The sequence below is a fragment of the Callorhinchus milii genome, unplaced genomic scaffold (assembly GCF_018977255.1).
Source record: "Callorhinchus milii isolate IMCB2004 unplaced genomic scaffold, IMCB_Cmil_1.0 Scaffold25, whole genome shotgun sequence".
Classification (NCBI taxonomy): Eukaryota; Metazoa; Chordata; class Chondrichthyes; order Chimaeriformes; family Callorhinchidae; genus Callorhinchus; species Callorhinchus milii.
In genome coordinates this window covers 89,903-117,112 of record NW_024704766.1, presented here as the reverse complement: position 1 = coordinate 117,112, position 27,210 = coordinate 89,903, and the positions used below count along the sequence as shown (strand labels likewise).

General features: G+C 42.7%; 2 protein-coding genes across 10 annotated transcripts; one reads left to right on the top strand and one right to left on the bottom strand.

Moving 5' to 3' along the window:
• Window positions 1-12: 12 nt before the first annotated feature.
• srpra (SRP receptor subunit alpha) lies at window positions 13-17,352 on the top strand. Of its 5 annotated transcripts, none has more exons than XM_007895977.2 (15): window positions 13-226; window positions 1,319-1,411; window positions 2,635-2,718; window positions 3,613-3,776; window positions 4,743-4,885; window positions 5,746-5,911; window positions 6,394-6,544; window positions 8,218-8,333; window positions 8,430-8,548; window positions 9,699-9,785; window positions 10,592-10,764; window positions 12,419-12,632; window positions 13,081-13,244; window positions 13,668-13,766; window positions 17,196-17,352. In XM_007895977.2, the coding sequence occupies exons 1-15, from the start codon at window positions 110-112 to the stop codon at window positions 17,316-17,318; spliced, it is 2,013 nt and encodes a 670-aa protein (XP_007894168.1). In that variant the 5' UTR covers window positions 13-109; the 3' UTR covers window positions 17,319-17,352.
• fam118b (family with sequence similarity 118 member B) lies at window positions 15,159-27,055 on the bottom strand. Of its 5 annotated transcripts, none has more exons than XM_007895981.2 (8): window positions 26,976-27,055; window positions 24,651-24,731; window positions 22,916-23,168; window positions 21,273-21,500; window positions 20,180-20,308; window positions 19,147-19,432; window positions 16,893-16,955; window positions 15,159-16,471 (listed from the first exon to the last, which is right to left on the bottom strand). In XM_007895981.2, exons 2-8 carry the CDS (start codon window positions 24,722-24,724, stop codon window positions 16,431-16,433), a joined length of 1,074 nt encoding a protein of 357 aa, XP_007894172.1. In that variant the 5' UTR covers window positions 24,725-24,731; window positions 26,976-27,055; the 3' UTR covers window positions 15,159-16,430. The 5 variants fall into 5 exon arrangements, with proteins under 5 accessions (XP_007894172.1, XP_007894173.1, XP_007894171.1 ...); XM_007895982.2 differs by lacking the exon at window positions 26,976-27,055 and adding an exon at window positions 26,112-26,379 and having other exon boundaries at window positions 16,893-16,949; XM_007895980.2 differs by lacking the exon at window positions 26,976-27,055 and adding an exon at window positions 26,112-26,376.
• Window positions 27,056-27,210: the final 155 nt, after the last annotated feature.

Genomic DNA, 27,210 nt, shown 5'->3' with positions numbered 1-27,210 from the left:
CGTGACAGGTTGACGCATGCGCGGAGCGGGTACATGCAGACGTGTCGCTCAGTGACCCGCGCGCCCCGCCCGAGCTTCTGGATTGTTCTGAGCGCGAGAGGCCGGCGCCATGTTGGATTTCTTCTCGATCTTCAGTAAAGGCGGCATCGTGCTCTGGTGCTTCCAGGGAGTCAGTGGCTCCGTCAGCGGCACCGTCAATGCGCTCATCCGGAGCGTCATCCTCCAGGTGAGGCCGAGGCCGAGCGCAGCTCCCGGGCTCTGACGCGCAGGTGCCGGCAGCCCCTCCCCCCCGGGAACCTGCTGCCGCGCCGGCCGGTGCCTTCAACCAATGCCGCCCGAGGCCAAGCCCGGGTCCGGCCGCACCGCCAGCAGCCGGAGGGGAATGGGGGTCTGTCAGGGCGTGTGAGGGGCTTCACTGTTTCATTCTCAGTCTGGTGGCCCCAAATCCTCTCTACGTGGCGCCGCCGCCGCACATCTCAGATTGGAAGGAAGAGGAGATAATCGGCGCCTCTCGATGTGCTGCCGTTTCTCAGCACCATGTCGCCAGCTGCTGGCGCCGAATGCTCCAAGATACTGATAAATGCCTGACCCGGGTAAATACGCTTGTTACAGAGATATCAACTATAACGGTCGCTCCCAGGCAGCGCAGTCCCTACACTTCACACGACGAGACGTCCTCCCGTGTAAATGGCGCTAAATGCAAGTCAACATCGCACCGCACTGAAGTAATCCGTTCAGTCAGGACTGTCTCACGCCAAAGCCTTGCTGCTTAAGATCGTGTTGCCTTATCCTTCACGTTGTGGATACGTTGACTCGTGTCCACAATTGTAATGCCCTTTAGATAAGAAAATCCACGTAGACCAAACAGTTATTAATTTTTGATTGCATCAGATCTTAACATTACAAATTACTGTGCAGGGATTTGTTACAAAAGTCAATGGGTAACTACCATATGGCGTTGTTCTGTTGTGGTTATTGGATTCAGATCTGCTTTGTTTTTCCACTTCTCAGTGACTAGAAGGTATCAGTTATAGATAAAATTCTTGCATTTAAAACAGTGAGGATTTTACTGTTAAGCATTGTGATTGTATTTGTAGCCAAACAAGATAGCAATGGGGGAGATTATAATAATAATAATCCTTGCATTTGATATAGCGCTTTTCAGGTCTTCTCGACGTCCCAAAGCGCTTCACAGAATATACTGTAAAGTAAATTGACTGTATATTTGTGGGCGAACGCGGCAGCCAATTGCGCACAGCAGTGTCCCACAAACAGTCATGGATTGAAAATGACCAATTTATTATTGTTTTTTTTTGAGGGATTATTAGTGAGGATGTGGATTACGAGGTGGAATGGCCTGCCAGGTGCTGTGGTTGAGGCAAGATCCATATTCGGTTTCGAAAGAACTTGGGTAGATATCTTAAAAAAACTAATATTTAGGGCAATGGGAAAAGCAAGGTTAATGGGCATGAATAGGTTGTTATTTGAGCAGAGCCAGCACGGATACAATGGGACGAATGGCCTTCTATATGTTGTAAATTTCAATAATTCTATGAATTTTTTTAAAAAAGCTGTTTTGGTGTCTTTTTTACTGTAACCCCCTTGGGACCATGTCTATTCTTGCTCCAATCCAAAAAGCTGCTTGATACTTAGATGTATTCTGCTTTGTTTTGAAGCTTTGGGGTGTTTGGGGAATTTACAACTATTGCCTAAGGCTCTGGCTGATGTTCAGGTGGCCTATTAACAGAGGCCTGCCTACAAATTAAAATAACTTCTGTGATGTTTGTTTTTCAGTTTGGTTCTTTCTGTACTGCATGTCCCTATAGCTGCTATATAAGCTTTTAGGCGGTTTATTTATTTTTGAGAATAAATATATTGCTAGGAAGAATCAGAAGCATAATCCCTAAATGCTTATGTACTTAGAATCCTCGCTACTGAAATAGTGTAGGCTTATTGTCTACACTAATGAGTGTGTATCACTTCCATGATGGCTTAGTGCATTATTGCACTGTCGTATTGAGCCAGATAGATGAAATATGGTCCATTGGGGGCTGGTTGTTGCACCAAAATGGTCATCATTCATGTTTGATCTTTGACAATGTGCACCATCTTGAACAATTCAAACTGTTCTCACAAGGTAAATGATTTTTAAAGCGAGAATGGTATAAATTATTTTCATGAGGCTGGTACACGCGCGAGCACAGCCGCTTTCTGATCTCACAGATTTTTATTGCATCCAATTTACACTAACTCATCTTAATTTATTTAAATGTGAGCCATCCCCGGAAATTAGTCCACGCAAAAAGATTTTAAAAATTGGTTCATCTGTGAAAGTTAGACCCGCAAAAATAGATATGTTTATGATGAACCACAAAGTTAGTCAACAAATTTTGGTCCATGCATTAGACTGGAAGAGTACATCATGACTATTTGCACCAACTGCAATCTCTCTGGGGCTTTCTGAGCTCTGAGTGACTGTCAAGTATTGTAATATGTCTGTCCTCCTGTGGCTGCCTCAAGGTGCCCCATTTACCTCCCAATTTACAGAAGAAAAAGTTCAGATTTATTAAAATGATACATGGAAAAACACTAAAGTAAATTGTTTGGTTAATGAATGAACTTTCATTTTTACAGGAGCGAGGGGGAACCAGTTCCTTCACTCATGAGGCCCTTACACTTAAATACAAGCTGGACAATGAATTTGAGCTGCTATTTGTGGTGAGTTTTGAAAAAGAGGCCATTGTCACTGGCTCTTGTGAGCATGACTGAGAAACCAATTATGATGTGCTTTTCATTATAGCTGTGGGAAGCTTCAGGGAAACTCCGGTCTATGCATCAGATTTGCTTCACTGATGCATTTTTGGAAAGCATTTCCTTGTGCTCTATTTGGCACTTTGTGCTACATGTGGACACTATAAGTGGATCAGGTGACAACAACAAATTATATTTCTATAGCGTCTTTCACGTCAGGAGGAAAACTCATATCCGTTAAGACCAAGGCTACTGTGTATATGACTGGAACAGTCACACTAACTGTTATGTGCTGCTGAATGCTCACTCCTTTCAATTTGTGCACTGTAGTAGATTTTCATGGGTACCAGCTTGGCTCAGTTGTGGGTTCAAGCCCTATGTTGGGACTTTTGAACTCGCATTGTTGAGGCTGATACTTCAGTGCAATGGTGGGGCGCGGTAGTATTGTTGGTGGTGCTTTCCTTTGGATGACACGTTAAACTGAGGTCCCTCTGCTTGTTCAGATAGGTGTTTAAAAATCCCATGGCATTAATCAAGAAGACTGCAGTTTCTTCCGGTGTCCTGGGCAATAAATACTCCAAATAAAATTGGCCATATACTTCATGGCAGTTGTGTGCAGGTGGACTGCCATGGAAGTGTTTTGAGACATCCTCCCAACATGAAAGATACTAAACCAAATGCAAGAAGTAGGATTATTATGGCTAGGTGGTTTTATGTACTTGTCTCCAATTTTTTTTATATTGCAAAAGGCTATAACTATTTGCCATTTCCAAGATTTAAGGTGTATTTATAACTGACAACTTGAAGCTGGATGGTAAGGACGTCCTGTTAATTTAAACACATTTTTTCTTTATTCTGCAGGTGGGTTACCAAAAAATCCTAACTTTAACTTATGTGGACAAATTTATTGATGATATCCATATGCAGTTTCGTGACAAATATAGAAATCAATTGCAACAGCATGGAGTGCTTGGCCACATCAGCGGCTCTTTTGACTTTTCAGATGACTTTAGAATGCTCCTAAGGTAAGGAATAAACTCATTTATATTCCAAAGATGTTGGAGCTGCAGCATCCTTGGGTTGAATGAATCAGGTTCCCACTGTCCAGTGATCTGTCTGGACACTAGGTGGGAGCAGCGTTAATATTTGGCTGTCCGTTACACACTTTCCTCTCTTCCTGCCAATGAATAGAGTTTTGATGCTTGTCTGGGATCATCTATTAAGATAATGAGGGGCAGCCAGTGTCCTTGCAAACATACCCTACCAGCAGGATAGCAGGAGAATTGTGGAGCCAGCTTTTATTATAGACAGTAATCCAGTTGCTTGTGCGGGGAGGGGGCTGTAAATGCTCTCTGCTTTCCATCAACTGCTAAGAATGGTGATACATCGATTCGATAACAACTTTTAAAAATACGGTGGATGGGAATTTGAGGAGACGGGTTTGCAGGGTTATGGGGAAAGGACTGGGGAGTGGGATTGACATTACATTGCTCTTTTCAAAGAGCAGGCACAGAATCGATGGGCCGAATGGCCTTTTTGTGCTATACATAATTTCAATTGGGTACTAGCAATAGCATCTGAATGCCTGAGCTGGGAAATCAGCCAGGGTTTCAGTTCAATCACTGAAAATCATTCCCAATTTGGTAACTTCCTCCCTTTTTGCTGGAAAGTATGTGGAGACCTTGGTTAAGGATAGAATCGGACATGGTTATGATCTCCACACTATCTGATAATCAAAATGCAGGAACACAAGAAGTGTGAACGACATGTGGCTGGTATCCATGAAACCAATTGCGAACGTTAGTCAACCTGTTTGAAGGGAGAGAAAATTAAATACAATGTGTGTTTGTCAGCATATAAAAATATTAAATCTAAGTTTGAAAGATTCTTCTTATGTTTTACCTTTGAAAATTGTAGAATGAGAAACTGGCGCAGATTTTTAGTCGCTTATTCTACTTGCAGTGTCTTAAGTATTTGCTGGTTGTATTTAGGGCAGCTGAGGAACGCACCAAAGCAAAAGCACCGTCTGCCATGAAAACATTTGAACAATCTGATAAATCAAGGAAAACTGTAAAATCGCTGATAGAAGTCCGTGGGGGAGAGAAGAAGGAGAACAAGAAAAACAAGAAGGAAGGTGAGTAGTGTTCTGCTATGATGGAGTATTGTCAGAGCGGTACTGGGGAAGTTATTAGGTATCAGCTAATTGAGGGATGGCATTGTATCAAAATTTCTATACATAGATGTCAAGCATACATGGAATTCAGTCTGGTTTCAATACTTCTAATAGTAATTGTTGCATTTGTTAAAGTGTCTTTCACGATGGGGGGGATGTCTCGAAGCACTTCACAAGATTTACTGTAAAGTGTAATCACTGTATTTTGTAGGTACATGGTGATGGGATAGGTTTCTGCCTGACTGGCACAGAAAAAGTGACTTTACAACAGGTGGTTAAAGAGCTTGTGGTGGACATTTTGTATAAAACTCTCCAATGTGACACCTTGAATAGGAGCAATACTCTGAAGTGCTACTCCCCTTTCACATTGCTAGACCAGAATGCCACAATCTCATGCCAGCATTTTAACTTTTTATGTAATAAATTGTCTTGCATTATTTTAGTTTCTTCGGCACATGTGCAGGAAAGGGTAACCTGGTATCCTGCAGCAGCACGCTTGGAATGACACAAGGAAATGTCTGACGAAGGGTCGTGGACCCGAAACGTTGACTCACTTTCCTTTCTCCATAGATGCTGCCTGACCTGCTGAGTTTTCCCAGCTCTTTCTGCTTTTGTTTCAGATTCCAGCATCTGCAGTATTTTGTGTTTTGTTCAAGGAAATGTCTGTTTGGTTCCATTTGATGGAAAATATCCAGTTATATGTAACTGAAGTCACCTTCTCAGTGATATATGCAATTTTTTTCTTAAATGCTTGTAGGAATGTTAACAAGCTGTTCTGAATGATTTTACTTACTGATGGTTTGTGTGCTTCTGTGATCTAGCCCTTGTGCCAGAGCCAGCTCCAGTACCAAAGGCAGTGGAGATCCCATTAAAGGCCATCGCAGCAGGGGATGCCAACCAGAATGGATTGACTCAGGATGAAATCATTTTGAGAAACCGGGAGGAATTGTCCAAAAAATTGAAAAGAAAGGAGAAAAAAGAAACTAGGTGAGAGGAGATGAAAAGCCTCCGTATTTCTTATCTGAGAGTAACAAATCAGGCACTTACCAAATAGCCTTCAACGTTTTTTTAACTTTCAGAATAAATAATTTCAGTAGACAGAACTGTTATAACTGGATCTGTGCCCTCAGAAGTCATAGAGGCAGCCTTTCTATATCGTCTGATGAGTGCTCCCAGAATTCCAAGGATCCTACTCCTCAGTGCTATGCAACAGGTTTGCTAGAAAAGTAATGGGTATAATGACAATTAGATGTGCTTGAGACGAGACACTAAATAACCATTTTACATTTGGCAGCTAGATTTTCTAATAGCCATATTTAGTAAGTGAGATAACTGCACAGCTGTATAAATCATCAGCATTCTCTGAAATTGAATAATGATTGAGTGGAGGGAGAGTAGTGTATAGGGGTCGTGAATGTTGGGCTGTAATAAGGTGGTTCTGCAGTAACCTTTGTTCTTTTAAATTTCAGCAGCAAATCCCCAAAACCAAGGAAACCAAAACAGGACCGTAAATGGTCTCTGGATCAAAAAGCCAGTGCCAAAGGACTGGACTACAGCCCCTCATTGGTCAATGGTCAATCTACTGTCAGTAATAGTGGGGACAACAGCAGCAGTAACATGGTACTATTTAATTGTTATTATTCAGTTGATTCATTCCATAAATAGAGATTTCCTCAAGGAGCTCCTATTTCAATTAATGAGCTTTGCTCAGCCTCATAAATGAAAATATAAAAATGCTCCATGTTGACCTCTTCGATGTATTCTCTTTAACTCTGGTTTTATTTTGGAGAGGAACTAAAGATTGTTTTGCAGATTAAGAAAGAAAGAGACTTATCAATAAAAAATGATTTTGTTGAGTGCCAAGTATTACCTTTTTTTGAGCACAGAAATAATGTGCTTCATTCTCCATATACTCAAACCTATTTCAAATTCCCATACTCTATAAGTCACAGTCATGCCCATTCTGCAGGTGATTTTGAATGAGTATTCAAGAATGTGTGTTTTCTTCCTTTGTGAATGTTTTTTAAAGGTGGTGAGGGTGAGTAGGTCTGCTATATCTTTATGACAGTGGCAGTGAAAGTATTGCATGCGTTTCAGTTCGTGAGAATTATAGAAATTTACCTGAATGAAGTGTTGTATCTCCAGGCTCCTATGATGCTTGTTGATAAATACAATGGATGGAGTGTATGGAAGGTCAAGTGTATGATCCTTGGTCTGTACTAAGATCATTTTTCATCTAAGATACCAGTCAGATATCTAGGCTTATGAAAAGAAACATAACCCAGCGTTCTCTCTTATGATAACTGTCAAGTAACTACTAACGTGTTAGGCTGGCTTTATTGGTGTGCACACTTGCTTCTTCTCCTTTGTGGGTTCAAAGGAGATTTTCCTGGTACCCTAGCAAATAAATTCATTTTGTCCGGTAGCATTTTGGTTAAGAGCACTGGCCTTGCAAACGAGAGGACCTGGGTTCAATTTTCGGACAGGGCGAAACCTTGAGCAAATTTCTTTACTCCACGCACCTCTGCTTACCTAGCAGTAAGTAGGAAATGGTTATTAGTTGATTGTTGGATCACTTTTCCAGGGGTAATAATCTTTTTTAATAATCCTTTTCCAAGTCCTGCCGATGAGCCAACCTGCTCTAGAGTACTGTGGATCTGCCTGGCTCAGGAACTTGATTTCCGAGACCGCCACAGAGGGTTGTCTCGATTCCAATATTCGGTTGCCAGGCATGTTACCTTGATCCAGTTCAGCTCCAGGGAGACCCCGCATACCTCTCCCCTATGCCCTAAGGAGGATAGCACTAGTTGGGTCATCCAACAAGCAAGGGTTTGAGCCCTCACTATATAACTTACCATGAACTCTCTGCAAGCTACATGGTGGGCAACACTTAGTGCCCTCCACGCAGGGTAGTGCCTCAGAGTGCTTAAATGTGGTGGAATCTGGGGAGGGGTGACCATAAGCACGTTCAAAAAGGAGGACCAACATGAAATGTGTGACAGCATTACCACGATCTTCCTATGATAATAATAATTTGGTCACTCAATCCACAACTTTGTGGGACACTGCTGTGCACCGTTGGCTGCCACCAATGAATTGACTACATTTTGTGGATGAAATGCGGAATTTTGATTTTGTGTTCGCAAAGCATTTTACAGTAAATTCTATGAAGCACTTTAAGACTTCCGACAAGAAAGGTGTTATGCATGAAATGTAAGGATTATTGTTCTAATTTGAAGGTATATTTATTTTTTAAAAATTAATATGAATATTGCAATGTTTATGCATTTCAGAGCAAGCATCTTGAGTCAATGAAAGGAAATCTGAAAGATGTGGATCATGATAGCAGTGATTCTGAGGAGCAGGAGGAGGAAGAGCACAGTGTTATCCAAGAAGTTTCAAAGACCAGGTACATCTTCATAACAATCCTCCTTCAACTTGAATGGAAATCAAAACTGTGACATGAATTTTGAAATGCACTGATCTATAAACCTTTTGCATGCAGTGAGAAGAGAGCTGGCTTTGGAGGGATGCTAGGAATGCTGAAGGGCTTGGTTGGATCTAAAAGCCTTACTCCTCAGGACATGGAACCTGTGCTTGAAAAGATGAAAGATCACCTAATTGGTAGGTCTAGAGTTGTTCTTTGTAATGTTATAAGATATCCTTTGTGAACACATTCGTACATCCACCATCTGGAATCCACCTTGATTGGCTTGCAGGGAGGTAAGCAGCTGCTGCTTAAGCTCAGTACCTCCAACTGGTAGAACCATCACTCAGTGGGCAGGGATGTGTGTCCGAGGTGCAAGAGGAAGATCATGGTAATGCTGTTACACATTTCATATTGATCTTCCTTTTTGAACGTGCTTATGGTCACCCCTCCCCCCAAGACTCCACCACGTTTAAGCACTCTGAGGCGCTACCCTACGTGGAGGGCACTAGGGTGGAAGTTGTTGTGTTGCCCACCATGTAGCTTGCTGGGAGTTCCTGGTAAGTAACATAGTGAGGTTCTCAAACCCTTGCTTGTTGGATGACCCAACTAGTGCTATCCTCCTTAGGGCATAGGGGAGAGGTATGCAGGGTCTCCCTGGAGCTGAACTGGATCAAGGTAACATGCCTGGCAACCGAATATTGGAATCGAGACAACCCTCTGGCGGTCTTGGAAATCAAGTTCCTGAGCCAGGCAGATCCACAGTACTCTAGAGCAGGTTGGCTCATCGGCAGGACTTGGAAGGCAAAACTAATCACTAGGAGCAGGGATTCTTTACACTTAGTTCCCATTAACCCTGGAAGTCAAAGCCCTAAATGTTAGGATTGTCCTAGCTGGACAAGCAGCAGTAACCTTGCCAGACAGTGCTTTCAATGGCAAGCTATGCGGTTTTAGCTGATTAGATGCTGCAGTCACCCCAACGCAGGGGTCCCCAAGCCTTGGCCAACCTGCATGTAATACTTTCCGGAATTAGGTAAGCAGGATGCGTTCCTCCGGAAAGAGAGTGCACATTCCATTCCAACGAATATCTCTGGAATTTTCATGTATAGGTGGGATGCATGGAAATTGCAGTTTGGTTTGGATACTCTTAAGCATGGTGATGGTTTCTGCATGTGTCAACAAAAAAAAAGTCCTGTTTGTCTATATTTAAACGCTCTGAGACGCTACCCTGTGTGGAAGGCGCTATATCAGTGCAAGTTGTTGCTGTATATTACAATGCAAATATATTAGACATTTATTAGATAATTTGCCTAAAAGTTAAGTTTTTTTTTCCTCCCTCCCACAAAGCTAAAAATGTTGCAGCTGACATCGCAGTCCAACTTTGTGAATCGGTGGCCAAAAAGCTGGAGGGAAAAGTCATGGGAACTTTCAGCAGTAAGTCGGTTTGTAGCTTGGTCCAGACTCTCTGAGTTTGTGATAGTGTGGCAAATTGTCAGGATAATTTAGCAACTGTGGTTGGGTGGGAAGGCCAGTGTACATTTTTACTGGATGTATTGATATGGTAATTGTAATGGTATGGCAATGATAACTATTCGTAGGCAAATGTGGCAGCCAATTTTTGCACAGCATTGTCGCATAAATAGCTATGAAATGAATGATCAATTTATTTGGATGCTGGCTGTCCAGAACACTGGGAGAAACTCCTTTCCCTTTTTGAGCAGCGCCATGGGATTTTAATATCCAACTGAACAGGCAGAGTGGGCCTCGGTTTAATGTTTTATCTTAAGGACAGCAGCTCTGACAATGCAGCATAGCCCCAGCACTGCATTCGTGAGTCGGCCTAGACTGAGCTGAAGCTCCCAACATGGGGTTTGAACCCACAACCCTCTGTCTCCGAGGCAAGAAGTTCTACCAAGTGAGCCAGGCTGGCACCTGAAAGGTCAATCAGTTATGGTGACTGGTTACTCCCAAAACAGCCAAAGTTCCTATCTGTTGGCCTCTGCATGAAGACTGGTTGAGGGTGTTTGATTCTGATGTGGTACCCATCAGAGTTGAATAGCCTGCTAACACGTGCTACCTAAATTTACCCAGAAACAGCCACTTTGGGACCTTGTAATGGTTTACTGTAATTGAGTCACTTTTCTCAAGAGAAGGGGCGAAGAATGAAGAGGAGGGGAAAAGTTGACCGTCTTTAATGATGTTCATATGAGTAGTTTGCTAATTGATCATTTTAATTGCAGCGGTAACCTCCACAGTGAAGCAAGCCTTGCAGGATTCCCTCGTACAGATCCTTCAGCCAAAGAGGCGTGTGGATATTCTGCGTGATGTCATTGAAGCCCAAAAACAGAGACGGCCCTTTATCATTACCTTCTGCGGCGTAAATGGAGTTGGGAAATCTACTAACCTTGCCAAGGTGGGTGAGAAATCCATATAGTAGAGATGATGTACATCATCAATACTAACATGTTAAATCAACGCTACTAAAGTGTATTGCCAAGCTGGTAGTTATCTGTAACTCATGTACAGTCCTAATTTAATAGCTCTTCTGCATTTTGCTTCTAGTCGATTGATTACATCTTTCAAATGCTCTGCAATTGTCTTCATTTCCAGGAATAGCATCCCTGCTACGACTGTCATTTGCATAAAGATTTGTTCAAGGCTTCCTGATCGGCTGTATATTTATTTCTGATTGTCACATAGAGCCCACTTTTCACCATTCTGACATTGAGTGCTTGCCTTGCCCTAGAGATGATCAAATCTGAGTTATTATTGCAGAGCTGGTACATATCAGCTGAACTGATTGAGTCTGTAAATTTAGCACAGATTGATGTGAAGTAGAAAACTATCTTAATTTATGAGGAAGCTTGCATTTTGCATTGAAGTGGTTGCAGGTGCTTTTGATTCTGATGCCTAATTCATTTTCACAATATGCGAATGCGTTCTTTAGTGCTGACTGCGGTATGGGTAACACTGAGCTCACAGGATATTTCAGGAGCTCCCAACCCTCTCCAACCCTAGATTTGGTATCTAGCTATGCTTAATCTGTTCTTCGCTCTTTCCTCTCCTCCCACTCCCTCCATGAGCCCCTCCATGAGCCCCTCCAATCGGGTGAAACTGCTCTGGTCAAGGTCACAAATGACATCCTGACCATATGTGGCCAGGGCTTCCTCTGCCTCCTCGTCCTCCTCGACCTCTCTGCGTTTTTGACACTGAACCATTCAATCCTCTACTGCCTCTCCTCCAACGCACCCTCCAAGGTTCTGTCCCTGACTGGTTCAGGTCCTACCTTTCACATCGCCTCCACTTCGTCTCAGCAAACAGTTTCTCCTCCAGCCCCCGCACCATCTTGTGCGGCATTCCTCAGGGCTCTGTCCTCAGTCCCCTCCTCTTCACCCTCTACATGCTCCCCCTTAGTGACATCATGGGGTAAATTTCCACATGTAGATCATCCAAAACTGCAGCTCATGTAGTCTCGCGCACCAGGCTCCGTGACCCCATCACTCCCACCTTCTCCCAACTCCACTGGCTCCCCATCCCCCAGAGAATCGAATTCAACATCCTCGTCCTCACTTTCAAGGCCATCCCTGGCCTCGCCCCCTCCTACCTCTCTGACCCACTGACTCCCTACCAACATGTCCGCTCTCTCCGTTCAGCAGGCTCTGGCCTGCTCCGTGTCTCCCACCTGACCTGACCTACCATCGGTGGCTTGGTTTTCAGCCTCTCTGTCCCCACACTCTGGAACTCCATTCCACAGTCCCTGTGCCTTGCTTTCTCCCTTGCCTCCTTCAAGGCCGGTCTCAAGACTCTCCTCTTCGATCGTGCTTTCAGTCGCCCTCCCACCTCTCTGCCTTCCCTCACCCCTACCCAATCCCATGCTTGGGTCCTGACCCCTGACTGTCCAGCACCTTGGGACGTCCTCCCAACGCGAAAGGCGCTCTATAAATGTAATTTGTTGTTGTTTTGTTTATTCAAGGCTGGATTGACTTCCACAGATTGTATTTCTCTATTGACATGATCAAATGTTCAGTCCATCTTGAATAAAGTAAACTGTTCTTTATTTTCTGGAGATCTCTTTTTGGCTGATGGAGAATGGATTTCGGGTGCTAATTGCTGCATGCGACACTTTCCGAGCTGGAGCTGTAGAACAGCTCCGCACTCATGCTCATCGCCTGAACTCGTTGCATCCACCAGAGAAGAACAATGGACAGCCCATGGTGCAGCTTTTTGAAAGAGGCTATGGGAAGGACGCTGCTGGAATTGCTATGGAGGCCATTGCATTTGGTAAATTATTTTTTAATTTGTTGTAATAACATTTTCATTCCAATCCTTATACAATACTTAATAAATACTTTTTAAAAAAGTGTAAGTATTTTTACACAATACTTAGTGAGACCATGAGCAGAACACTTAGTACACAAATACAAAAAGAAACTGAAAATATATTGAATAAAGAGCCTATTTAAATAGCTACGGTTACTGTGAATCTTGATTTTGGGTGATGTGTGTGGAGATGAACTTCATCCAACTGGATTGAATGTGAATGCTAGTTTACGAGGTGGGGGGTGGGGCAGAGAGGTTATTAGGAGGAAAACACCAAGTTGTAGTTTGTTGAAGCAAGACATGGTCTATTGAGGTGTCTTTCCTGAGAAATGAATTGTGTGTGAGCCTTTCAGTTTAATCTTTTCAATAACTATTGTAGTCTTTACTGAAGTGGTACATTTCTCTGTAGCTCGAAACCATGAATTTGATGTGGTGTTGGTGGACACCGCAGGCCGAATGCAGGACAACACCCCTTTGATGACTGCGCTTGCCAAGCTCATTGCCATCAACATGCCAGATCTGGTTCTGTTTGTTGGTGAGGCCCTGGTGGGAAATGAGGCCGTGGATCAGTTGGTAAGTATTAGACTCTACTATATTCAATTGAATCACTATTTGAGCCAAATGGCCTGTTTTCATACTGTATTGCTCCGAGATACTAACCTCTGTCAAGAGCGCGATATAAATGGAAGTTGTTGTATGAACTATGTATATACATGATTGTGAGAATTTGATGCCAAACGCTGTTGGAGAAATTGAGGGCATATGGTGTAGAGCTTAATGTGGTGGTTTGGATAGAAAGTTCACTTGGATTGCAACCTCTACTTGATTCACAAGAAAGAGAGCTTCTTACTGAGCCAGCCTGACATACCTGTTGATATTTGTAGGTTCTGATGCTTATTTTTCCTGCATTATTAGATAAAATACTGGCTTTGTGTTTTCAGACTGGCTGCTAATTCTCCCATGTTTGTAAATACTAACTCTCTGTCTTCCTCTAAGGTGAAGTTTAACCAGGCTTTGGCTGATCACTCTATGATTGAGAAACCACAGCTGATTGATGGCATTGTACTGACTAAATTTGATACAATTGATGATAAGGTAAGAAGGGAAAACCAAAGTAGACAAAATGAATTGTGTAACATAGGAAAGTTAATGTCTTAAGAATTTACATTTCTGGGTGTGGTGAAATATTTGTGAATCTTAAGAGGAAGCAAAAATTAATGGAAACATTAGACCTGGTGTATAACAGATAAGTGTATAACTGCGTACATTCAGTACATGTCTAGTGTTAATCACAGTTACAAACTGCGAATACATTATATCAAATGAATGTAGGGTAATATATTTAATAAGGTGTCACTGACTCAGTTGGTAGCATGCTCTGAGTTAGTAGTGTGGGTTCCAGCCCCATTTCAACATTTTGAAAGTCTAGTTTGACACTCCAATGCAATGCTGGGGAGTACTGTATTGTTCAAAGTGCTGTCCTTCGGATAAGTTGTTAAATGTGATATGGTGCTGTATCAACTGCAACGATAGTTATATGAATAAACAGATGCAGTACGTGGACTGGTCCACTTGGTGCTTTGTTAAATTGTCCTTTCCCATAGACAAGTGTTTTTGCCTCATAATACACTGCACCAAGGCTGCAAACCAGAAAACTTTCCAACATTATTTCATAACCTTTAGTGCTCTCCCAAACCTACCAACTTGATGTAGGCATCTTGAGATGTTAAATTGGGATCAATTAAACCAACAATGGTCCCCAAACTTAAAACAATTGGTAATTTAGATTTTTGTTCCTTGTCTCAAAATTCACAATTTTTCCTGTAAAACAGTAGTGCTCATGAACATTGGCTCGTGACTGAAGGTAATGTGGTATGGAGCAAACCCATTTGCACAATAGGATCTCAGTGATACTTCAATTTTTCTTACTTTTAGGTTGGTGCTGCTATCTCTATGACCTACATTACTGGCCAGCCAATAGTCTTTGTTGGAACTGGACAGACATACAACGACTTGCGAAGCCTCAATGCCAAGGCCATCGTGAGCGCTCTGATCAAGGCTTAAACACCTGCTTCTCACTATTGTCTTAATACAACCAACAGTCAGCAACCTTCTGCTCCCCACAACAGCCCTTGCTGAATTTCCCTACATATTGAAGGATCAATGTTGAATGTGCTTTGTGGCATTTGTCTATCACTAACATTTTCAGCATATTACCTCCTTCAGTTCTCTGCAGATACTCTGATTATGCTTTTTAAATAAAAACACAGGGAAGTGTACTGCATAACTGATGGACAAAAATAAATTCAGTGCTTTTTTTTACCAACATTGTTAATTCTAAGTAGTGCAATAAATATCAGTACTGGCTGCCTAGGAATTACAGAGAAATTGTAAAGAGAATTTATTAAATAAAGCTGCTATAATTGTCAGCCATGGCCTTCATGAGGCTTAAAGGTGTTTATTTTGTTGGTGGATATGTCATTGCAAGGTGAGTACATGGATTATTTGAAAGGTTCTTGATTCTATTCAATTTACAAGAGCAATTTTCTGTTCGTATTAGAAAATAATTCAGTATCTGATTCATTTCTATGCACCAACATAGTGTGTGCCTTTAAGTGAGTTTTGACCTGTATGTGATGCAGAATCAGCCTATTTCCTGTGAGTCGAAGGCAGAGAGATTTGCGATATTTGAAAACATTTAAATCTGGGTGGAAGCTCAGATAACAGGGAAAGGAGATATCATGACTATCTCATTCTTCAGCTTACTTGACTATCCATTTGCCTGATGCAGTGCTATCTTATCAATTAATGTATTAAGTATTATGATCCTGGAAACCTGCAACACTGCCTAATATAAAAAAAAATTGTTTCTGCAGTGACTACCTAATCGATGTCCACCATGACTTTGAAAAGACATATGAGAAAGTACCACATTAAAGACCTCTTTACAAACAAGTAGTGAGAAAAGGAATGCCATGGATGTAATTGTTGTTAGGACACTTTGCAACTCACTAGCAGCCAATTATTCTAATCTGAATTTGGAACCTATGTCCTGCAGGAGAAGGTGATATCACATTTAATCCTGTGTGTGTGTGTGTGTGTGTGTGTGAGAAAGGATTTTTTGGCCAACAATCTTGATTATTCAATCATTCATCTCATAGCTATTTGTGAAATCCTGAATAATGGCTGCTGTATTTGTATACAAAAACCTTACTATACCTTAGCAATAAGTTCTTACATCACCATTGATCACAAAGGTACCGCATGGAGAAATTGCAGGTGTGACCTGCCCCCCCCTCCACCCACTGGTATTCCAACAAATATCACCGATGTTCTGAAGTTTCTACTGAGGTTGTGCTGTAATAGATTATCTACATCACAGCAATATCATTAAGTGTTTAATGATAAAAATACTTTGTACACAAGTCAATGTCATTTAAAGTATAAAATTACTACACCAAACTAACTGCAATAACAGCAAGAACCATTAGGCCTTGCAAATCTTTGTTGATGCTCCAGTCTATCAAATCCATCTTAATGTGCAGAAGAACAAAACTGGTTTTGAAGTTGAGTATGTTTGCTTTATAGATGCCTGAAGAAGCTGGAGTGTTTGAGTACAGCTGTAATGAAGTGAATACAAACTCTATTGTCACCATATGCTTCCGTTCCACCAGCTCTGATAATGAGCTTTGGTCACTTTGGTAACTCCCAGAATGGGCCTCCGTTGCAGTATTCTCATGGTGAAGAGCACATAAATACTCATCTCCCCAACATTTTATCTTTTGCATCAATTCTCTGATCTGGACAGGAGACAGGAGAGACAATAAGTATCTAATAAAATTAAATAATCCTTGCATTTGACATAGCATCTTATCACGCCTTCTAGAAGCCTCAAAATGCTTCACAGAATATACTGTAAAGTGAATTGACTTTTTTGGCAAAATGCGGCAGTGTAGTTTCCCTTGACCCAAATGCAAAAGGCACTAATCAATTGTGGCGGAGGCTGCAACTTGAACTGTCAGCCAGCACAAGAAGATTGTTCACTGGATCACATTTTAAGACTTCTCATTTTTCTCCCTAATTTAATTTGGGATCTTGCAAAATGAAAAGCAGAGACAAAGACTCGGCTACTCTAAGCGTACCACTGATATTGTATTTAATCACATGAAATTATTATGTAAACATTGGTCTTGTATCCTAAAAATGATTCTGAACTTGTACCTTGACTGTTTCCTGAAACAGGACCATTCTTTAATGTACAGCCATCATTGACTATTCCTGTGGCTGATAGAAAGAGAACAGTTAAACGCACAGACACTGGAATTACACAGTATGTTACAGCTGTAGTAACAAATACAATAGTTATGTTGTTGAAGTTTCAATACAATAGTTGCATAACTATTGTTGAGGTTTCCTCCTTTGAATCAGTCTATTATTGGTCTCCCTGTGACTCAGGAAGGCATGAGTGTGTTTCCAAAGGTGCCAAAGCTTTCAGTGCCTCAACCAACTAACTTTTCCTTGAAGTTTGACCAGAGAGAGCAAGTCTGTAAGCTGTGCAGCCCAACGTATCCTCATGCAGCCCACATGTACATTACAGAAGAATCCTGGCGATTTGCATTGGTTCAGAGACAATCAAGAGGTCTTTGACTACAGCAAAGGTCAGTAATAACCAATCAAGCTCACGTCCCTGAAAATAAATGAAACTGCTTTGGAACGCAGCTGGCACCATTAATTCATGCCGCTCTCCATGGGTTGAGGATTACAACATGCAATTTTATTGGTAAAGCAACTTTGTTCAATTGAACTTCACTTATCCCTGGCCTAATTAGACTCCCTCAGCCCTGCTCCACTCAACAGTTTCCTTATCCTGTGATATGGAGAAAGATGATTGGGTGGTATATTCTCTGGAAAAACAATGAAAATCAGCACAAGTCTTTGTTGATCAGAAAATCTAATAACAGTTAGTTGCATTTCTTTGTAATTGCACTGTCCAGATGACGGAGGCTGATCAATTAATACTGTCCTCAATGTTAACAATGTAAATTCAAGATAGGAGTGGGTGGCAAGCAAAGTAAGCAAGCAAAGGCTGTGAGTAGTAGATACTTTCATTGTCAAGCATCATCTCACTGTTCAGATGGATGTTAAAGATCCCAATGCACTCTTCAAAAAGAGAAGGGAGACAGACTCCCAGTGAGCTGGGCAACAATTCCCCAAATAAAATTGGTCATTCACTGTTCGTAGTGTGTGCAACTTGGATGCGGTGTTTACACTTTAAAGAATATTCTGTGAAGTGATTTGGGATGTCTTCCTAACATGAAAGGCCCTATACCAGTGAGTACTAATGAAATAATTTGGGAACAATAGCAGTGAGGCTCCTGATGTGCTTTTATGACCATTCTCTTCTCTCACAAACAATTAGACCAGTAACTGCACTTGGACATAATGCTCCATTTAACCATTTAACAATAATATGGGCACACAAAAAAGAATTCTGTCTGTTTTATCAAAATTCCTTTGAATGGTTTTAGTTTTCTAATAATGTTAATAGTGAAAACCCTTCCCCCACCCCATCTGCCAACAAACATTAGTGCTCTCTGTCCTAATTCTAAATTACAGTATCTATTTATTGAGAATAATTTTCAGCAGGCCTCTTGTCTTATCTGGAAGATGGCTATTCATGTGTCAGGAGTGGGCTGGTCTGTGAGAAGCTAAAAGTGGAAATTACGGAAATTAGAGCCATTCCCAATCACCACCTGCTGAATGGAAATACAGTTGTCTTTGGGATCCCGCATGGTCCTGCACAGCAATTGTGTCAACAACAACAACTTCATTTATATAGTGCCCTTCATGCCGGGCAATGTCCCAGAGTGCTTAACTCAGTGTCAGACTCGGTTCAGGTGCCTGCAATAGTTGTTGAGCATAAATTGTATTTGCTAATGATTACATGTGGCACATTTGGAAAACTAACTAAACAGGGCAAACTGGCAATACCCATTATGTTGAAAACTCAATGTGTCAAGTGTGACTTTTGTAGAGTTTCTGAATAGATGATGGGGTGACAGTAGGGCAGTGTGATGTCTTGGAATGAATCCTCACAGATTTCATCCCAGTCAGCCTTGGTGGGCAATGGCTGAAAACCACTCCTGTTGCCCAGCGCCAAAGCCACAATTCTGGGATCAGATCCCTCTGTGGCCTGGCACAAGCCATGACCCAGGGGCTTATATTGTAATGTATCAGCAGACAGAAGGGTGGTGACCTACAACTGGAGGCAGTGCATTGTCTCATTGTCTGTGAGAATGGCCTCACCTGATGCACCACCAGCTGATGGTATTTTTGATGTATCCAATATGGTCAAAAGGAATTTTCTCTTTGCTAGTTACCGTACAAGATGGAGGAACAAATTTATTTGGTGGGATCTAGTTGTAGCTGCCAGTTTCATTACTGTTTGATTAGAACTTTCTCCAAAAAAGCATACCGTGTCTTCCCCGCGTACATATCTCGCTGGCCAGCCTCTCGAAGTACTCAGGAAGGTGGTAGTATTCGTCTCCATAAGAGATCACTTTAATCCCTTTGTCCAACATGTTTTCACGAAGCTTTTTAAACTCGTCCACATCATCCCTACGCACGAGCATGAAGTGCTCCAGATCAGATTTGTGTTTCACTGCTTCCAGGAACAATGCCTGAAACGTTGTGTCTTCAACTGTCCGCCCGCAGCCGAGGAAGACAAAGGCCTTGTTTTCGTACAACTGTTGAATTTCCCTCTGTTCAATAAGTTAAACATAAACTTTACAGCAGCATCTATTCCGTGAAGATTAGGAACTGAAATTATAGCCACTCATGTCTACATCTCCATCCTAATGAAAGTAAATGGAAACTCACCTTAAGTTCAACTACTGTGGTCAACTTCCTAATACAATGACTGTCTACAGACTTTCATTTCAGCATTATGTTATATAGTATAGTAATGCTAACTCACTGGTGAGGTCAACTCGCTCGTGGTGAGAATGTCTCAGTCCATTTGCTAACATTATTGGTGAGTTTCCACTTTACATCAAATTCAAAACCGACTCAAGGATGTGGGATTTCCACACTACTGGTTACAGGAAAAGGAGAACATGAAATGCTCCAAACATTTCCTGCATTGCAGTTAAATTTCAATGGTTAAATTGGGTAAAATGGAGACAGGTATTTAGTCCAGTGGCATCAAGCTACAATGGAGCAGTACCTTAGCGTGATTCCACAATGTCAAGAGCTCATCCTGTCTGTCAAGCAGCCTTTTCCGGCATTTACACTTTAAAACACATTATTACATAAAAAGTACATTAAAACAACCACTTTCTAAATGCTTCCCTGTTTAAAACAAACTACTGGGGGATTTTTCCCACTGAGAACGTGTTTACCATGCAAGCCAAAGTCCTTGTAGGCAAGGTGGTCCTAGCTAGATAAACCATATAAAATATTATACTGTAATATTTACATTGAGACAGTGAGAGCGACATGTAACCTACCATCACTTCTGTGTTACGCAGCACGTTCTGGTAGCCCGCAGGGTGTAGGACGATCCCACTTGGGTTTGTGTAAACTCCGTGAATATGTAATACGCTCATCTTTCGTTTCCCTTGGGCCCATTCCATTACCTGACAACAAACAGAAAAAAGAAACAGCTTTAGGGGGAAAACTGCTTGTTGTGGATTAACGTGATTCATTGTGATAACTGTATTGCTTTCCCCTTACCAAATTGGTTAAGTTTCTATAACCTATGTTTATTTCCACCTTTCTTGCAATTACCAAACATAGAACAGACATTCTTCTTGTCAGCAAAGAAATATTGATCTTCCACCAATACTTCTTTTCTAATCGCAAACATCTTCACAGCTTATTCTCTTTGTTGTTTTGGTTCCTGAGCAAGGCAGGTCCTCAGTCCTCCAGGTTCATTGTTGATGATAACACAGACCAGTCACTGGGGGCAGGGAATCCTCCAACTCAGCTCCTATTAACCCTGCACCCTAAAAGGTAGGATTGGGGGTCCTAGCTGGAAAAGCAGCGGGAAAGCTTGCAGACAATGGTATCAATGGTAAACTATGCGGTTTTAGCTGGTTAGCCTCCAGTAGCTACCCCAACGCAGACTCTGAGCTTCCCAAGCCTTGGCTCTTGCCAACCTGTGCCTAATACCCCCGGAATTAGGATGCGTCCCTCCAGGGAAAGAGTGCACATTCCATTCCAACAATCTATCTGGAATTTCCATGTGTAAGTGGGATGCATGGAATTCTCAGTGTGGTTTGGATACTCTTAAGTACGGTGATGGGTTTCTGCATCTGTCAGACACCCAACTAACCAAACAAAAATATTTTCAGATCCACTCAGCCCTGACTGAGTCCCATCATACATCAAGCCACAATGGAGCAGAAAGTTTGATTCTCTAAGTTTGATTCAACAGGACCAAGAGCTCATCTTCTATGTATCTGTCTGTGAAGTGGCCATTTTCTGCCTTCACACTTTAAAGGAAAAGTCATATCTGGAGCAGGTAGGCTTACTGACATTACGCACTTGCACAAACACAAATTTGCTCAACTAGAAATGACTAGAGTATCATATCTTTACCGTTTTCTCATCAGTAAGGTCTAATGACTCTAGTTCTTGCCCTTGGTGAGTGCCATAGATCTCCACCAGATTATCGAAGTTTGTGGTTAAAACCAGGGCTCCATTCTCCATCAGTTTCAGCACTGAGTGCAACAGGTGCTTCCCAACGTCATCCATTTTCGATTCCAAGTCGTCAAAAACTTCATACAAACAGTCTTTAAAGAAGGTTGATCTGACACTGCTTGTGCGCTGTGGAGTATTAAGCAAATAATCAGCGAAGCTAACCAACTAACAACAGTGAAATATAGAATCAATCACTAAAGATTTCAATGGCCCATTTTATCTCAACATTCCAGAATACTCACTCTGCTGTCGAGTTGATTTGACTTGTGTTGTCTGATACATTCCTTTCCTCTGTTCCCTTTATTTTCTTAATAATCCACGTCAATGTCTTATTCTTGATACTGACTAGTGTAAAGAAGTCTCGCGTGTGGAATTTTACCAACTGGCTTTTGGAAGTCTAGGAACACTACTATTCCATATGTCATTTTGAGAGGTTGGCTCATCAAAATCTATAGGCCTTTCGGGCAAGTTCTATCCTTTTGTTACCCTGGCTGTAAGCACATGCTTATAACAAAGCTTTAAAAATATATTACAAATACAAAAAAAATGAGCTGATGAAGACATCATATTCCTCAGTTAAAAGGAAAATCTATGTGAGGGAGGGGGGAGATTCTGATCTTTCGTACCATTACATTTCAAAACAGATTCTGGTTTCTTGTGAACTCAGTAACAGTTCAAAAGTCTGACATTTCAAATGCAGAAGAACCCATTCCCGTTCAGTTGACACCAATAAAGTGAGCAGCTTGTGTGCTAAGTAAAAGGTCAGGATCCATTTGATTACTGTAATGCCAATCCTACCCAGCAGATACTTAAGGTCAGGCAAAGGATTGGCTTCTACAGTAACATCCAGGATTGAAAAAGTTGTTCACTCTGTCAGTTAGAGCAGTTACCATCTCCAGTAAAGCTCCTCGTCCAGGCTTGATTACGCCAATGCCCTTCTAGCCAAACCACCCAACTCATCCGTTCAGAAGCTGCAGACCATCCAGAACTCTGCAGAATGTTCTTTCCGGTACTAGGCTCCGCAAGCCAATCACCTCCACCCTCACCCGGCTCCATTGGCTCCCCATCCCCCAACAGAGCAAGCTCAAGATCCTCGTGCTCGCTTTTAAATCCTTCTACGGTATTGCCTCACCATAGCTCTGTGACCTCCTGAAACTGTACTGACCCAGCCTCTCCCTGCGCTCAGCAGGTACTGGCTGCTTCATGTCCCCCACCCCACCAGCATTGGTCGGGTTTCAGCCAAACTACCCCAGCTCTTCTGTAACTCCATCCCAGAGTCCCTCTGACTCACCCCATCCCTCACCTCTTTCAAGGTCCGTCTCCAGACCTTCCTCTTTGACTTTCCTCTATCTGCCTTCGGTCATCAATGGACGATGCACATATGAAAGTATAATGCAATACACTCTTCTCACAGGTCTCTTGATTTGCCTAGAAATATTATCACTGATCCAGAGACAAAATTAGTAGTTCCTTCAGCTCAAATGGCTTAAAGTTGCTGTTTGATTTCTGAAGCTACTGAAAGGTTTTAAACATTCACTCACCGGCGAGAGTTTCTGTATCAAGTCATGTGCAACATGTACCAGGTTCTTATCTTCATGGAGGGATTTTTGAAATTTTTTGTTCTCCTCATCCTCCAGGAGATCAAAGTCATTGGCGGCATCAAGCAAAGCCTGGATCAGTCCCTTCCAGGACTTCAGAGCAGGGACCTCGGGGGCTACTGCAGCACTGACACCTGTTCCAATCACCAGCACCAAGTCTTGTGGCTTTTTGGTTTTCAGACTTGGCAAAAGCTTCCTGTTGGGTCACATAAAATCTTTTTATATAGAGTTCCTATTTTCATTTTGCTTTGATGACAATAGGAATTTTCAAACTAAAGAAAAATTAATTAAAAATAAGTGGCAATTCAACAACACATTAGAACAAAATATGGGAAGAAATTCCATCTGGATTTATGCAGTGCAGTGGAAGCTGCTTTAGCTGGACGCCGGTTAATTCAGGAACCCGAGTAAATCGGACAAAACAGTATCAGAATTGTTGCAGAATGAAGAAACGGTTACTATCGGACAATGTGCACGGTGAGCAGCCAGAAAAACCCAGACAAAACCAGTCAGATCGGTTTGGGGCAAAGGAACAAAACAACTCCGAACTTGGAATTGAGCAGGGTCTTACAGGGCCAGCAAATGAGCGACGTGATCAAAGGTTGCCTGGGACTATAAAACTTTGGTGAGTCTTTTGTTCGAGAGATCGACTCCGGAGACCAACTGATCAGCAGACTTTACATTTGAAGAACTATCGGATAATCCCTGCGTCTGGGACGAGGAAATATCCACATCGAAGAAGAAGGAACATCTTAAACGCCTACGTCTGGGACGAGGAAAGAGAGAGACATCCAGACTTGAGGAAGCTTGGCCAGCTCCCAATCTCGGGTAATATCGCTTGCTTTTATTTGTAGAGGTTACCGTGTGACCAAAGGCAAGGTGATTCTGATTTCAATAAATATTCTTAAAAGACTATTAGTACGTTGATTGACTGGAAAGGGATCGGTCAACAGAATCATACAACACAGAAGGAGGTCATTCAGCCCATCGTGTCTGTGAAGGAGCTGTCCAAATCAATCCTACTCCTTCGCTCTCTCCCCATAGCCCTGAAACTTGTCCTCCCCAAATAATTATCGACTTGTCTTAAAAGTTGTTATCGAATCGGCTTCACCAGCCGAGTAGTGACATTTAGTGGCAGCACATCTTGCAGACCAGTTTTCACAAGATCATAAAAAGTTTAATCATTTGTGGCATCAGAGCGGGACCTGAGCTGTTCCAATCACCAGCACCAAATCTCAGGCAGTAATTGTACAACTGGAGAAGAGAAGGTTAAGGAGCCATATGATTATGGTCTTTAAGATTCTGAAGTGAGTAGATAATAGATAAGAAATTTTATCTTGTACTGAACAGTAGAACCAGAGGACATGGCCTACGACTGAAGGGGGGTAAATTCAGAACAAATCTGTGGAAATCCTACTTCAATGAGAGAGTAGTAAATTTATGGAACAGGCTCTCCAGGGAGACAGTGGAAGCAGGAAATGTCATTTGTTTCAAGAACAAATTAGACAGATTTCTGCTAGAAAATAATATCTCAGGATACAGTGTATAGTTCGGGACATGACATGTCAAGCGACGGCCAGGATGACGGAAGGCGAACTAGATGGATCTTGGCCTTCTTTCGCCAGAAAATTCTTGTGTTCTTAGACTAGACTAGATTATAGCAATATAAATACTGTACCTGGGCTTTTTTGCAGATGGTGCTTCATCTTTGGAATTCCCCTCATTTGAATCCTGGCTCATGATTGATGCCATCCAGTATCTAAGACACAAAGAAATCTCAAGGTAAGTGACATCTAAAAATAAGGACTCACTATTCTAACTTCATTTGAAAAACTTGACTCATATTTTCTGACAATAAACAGTCACTGCACTTGAAAGCAACACAGGCAGTGAGAATAGAATGAAATTCCAGTCAATATAATACAGCCTTGAGAATTCCCAGAAACTCTAAAGAAACCACATCACGTTGTTCCAGCAACTGTCAGTTCGCCATTACATTAAAAACTAGCAACTGGTATTTGAAGTTTCACGCAATGTCAATGAGTCTAAAAGCACAAAAACGTGAATCAGGCCTCGTGGTTCACATCGTTCAACTGCTGTTAGCAAATGTCACTTCACTTCTAGACAAGAAACAGGGCAGAAATGTACTGTTCTATGGTCAGTAGGAGTGCAGAAGCACTTTTTCAGACGATTACTGTTGGACTCCAGATCCAGACACAATTACAATTTTACAATTAATTTATATTGTGCCTTTCATGCTGGGAAGACGACCTGAAGTTCTTTAACTGGCAGCCTAAGCAGGAGGTAAGGGGGAGAAGGTGGCCAAAAGTGTGATTGAAGAGATAGGACCTCAGGCATATTTTGAAGATAAGGAGGGTAAGGGAAATGCAGAGACTACGGGGTAGGATCCAGAGCAGAAGCAGAATGGATGGAAGCTCCTCTCCCACCAGTGGGGAGAATTGGATGGTGCATTAAATAGGCTGGTGCTTTTTCAGTACTCGGGTGATGTTATCACATGAAGGGTGCTATTTAAACAAATTGTTGTCTGCTGAGCAGTGGGAGTGATCAGGCAGAATGGTTGCAAGAGATCAGAGATAAGATGGGGTGATGGACACATTTGAAAGTGAAATTGTGGATCTTGAATTCAATCTACTGGGGGATGGGAAGCCGGGAGTCTTAGGCTCACAGAGCGAGGTCTGGGAGAGGACACAGGTTGCAGAGTTCTGAATGGAGACAAGTGATCGATATTAGCTTCACACAATGTTTCAGTCATACATTTGAATCAAAGAATTAAATCGAGTCACTGAACACTCAAACCAAACACTGACCAAAAGGCAGAAAAATGACGTAAAAGCCGACAACTTCAGTTTTTGAATATTTTTCTCACGAATGTCCTTCTAATGACCGCAGTCCAACATCTTGCTCCAGCATCTCACCCCAAGAGAGATTCATCACATATGAAGCTTGACAGTGTGTTAGCAGGTTATTTGAGCGCAGGAGCAACTCAGCAAACCTATCCACACACACGTACCTCCAGTCCCTTTGCAGATTTTTTTATCCTCCTTGAACGAGCCCAGCTAAGATCAGCTACCTCAACAACACTTACATTTGTAATATAAAAAATAATAATAATCCTTACACTTAAACAGCGCTTTTCACATTGGGAGGAAGTCCCAAGGTGCTGAACAGCACAGAATCTCAGAACAGAATCGAGATTCAAACCTGGAGGACAGCAAAGTTTACAACGTTTGGAAGAAACGTTTTATCCATCGCTTCACTCGGTTTTACTCCAACCTCATTCCTTCTCTGACGTCCAGCAACAAGAGGACGAGCCCAGCGCACACAATGACTGTCAGCTCCCGGAGCCAGAGGGGAGGACACTCACTGAAACAGAGAGTGGCTTTGGGTGGGGGAGAGTCTGTGTCACGATGTGTGTGTGGCGGGTGGGGGCAGGGTCTGCGTGAGGGTGTGTGTGAGGGTGAGGAGGGTCTGTGTGTGAGGGTCTGTGTGTGTGAGGGTCTGCGTGAGGGTGTGTGTGAGGGTCTGTGTGTGTGAGGGTCTGCGTGAGGGTGTGTGTGAGGGTGGGGAGGGTGTGTGTGAGGGTGGGGAGGGTCTGTGTGTGGGTGTGTGTGTGAGTGTCTGTGTGAGGGTCTGTGTGTGAGGGTCTGTGTGTGTGTGTGAGGGTCTGTGTGAGGGTCTGTGTGTGTGTGAGGGTCTGTGTGAGGGTCTGTGTGTGTGAGGGTCTGTGGGAGGGTGTGTGTGTGAGGGTCTGTGTGAGGGTCTGTGTGTGTGTGTGTGTGTGTGTGAGGGTCTGTGTGAGGGTGTGTGTGTGTGTGAGGGTCTGTGTGTGTGTGTGTGTGTGAGGGTCTGTGTGAGGGTGTGTGTGTGTGAGGGTCTGTGTGTGTGAGGGTCTGTGTGTGTGTGTGTGTGTGTGAGGGTCTGTGTGTGTGTGAGGGTCTGTGTGTGTGAGGGTCTGTGTGTGTGTGAGGGTGTGTGTCACTACCTGTGTCCCTGTGTCTCTGGGTGGGGGGAGGGGCGGAGTGACGGCGGTAAACCGGAAACTGCAACTGAACGAGAAACTCAAACTGAGGCTTTGCCCCAAAACCCCACAGGCCCCGCCCCCACAGGCCCCGCCCCCGCAGCCCACACCCCCACAGGCCCCGCCCCCACAGGCCCCGCCCCCACATGCCCCGCCCCCACAGGCCCCGCCCCCGCAGGCCCCGCCCCCGCAGCCCACA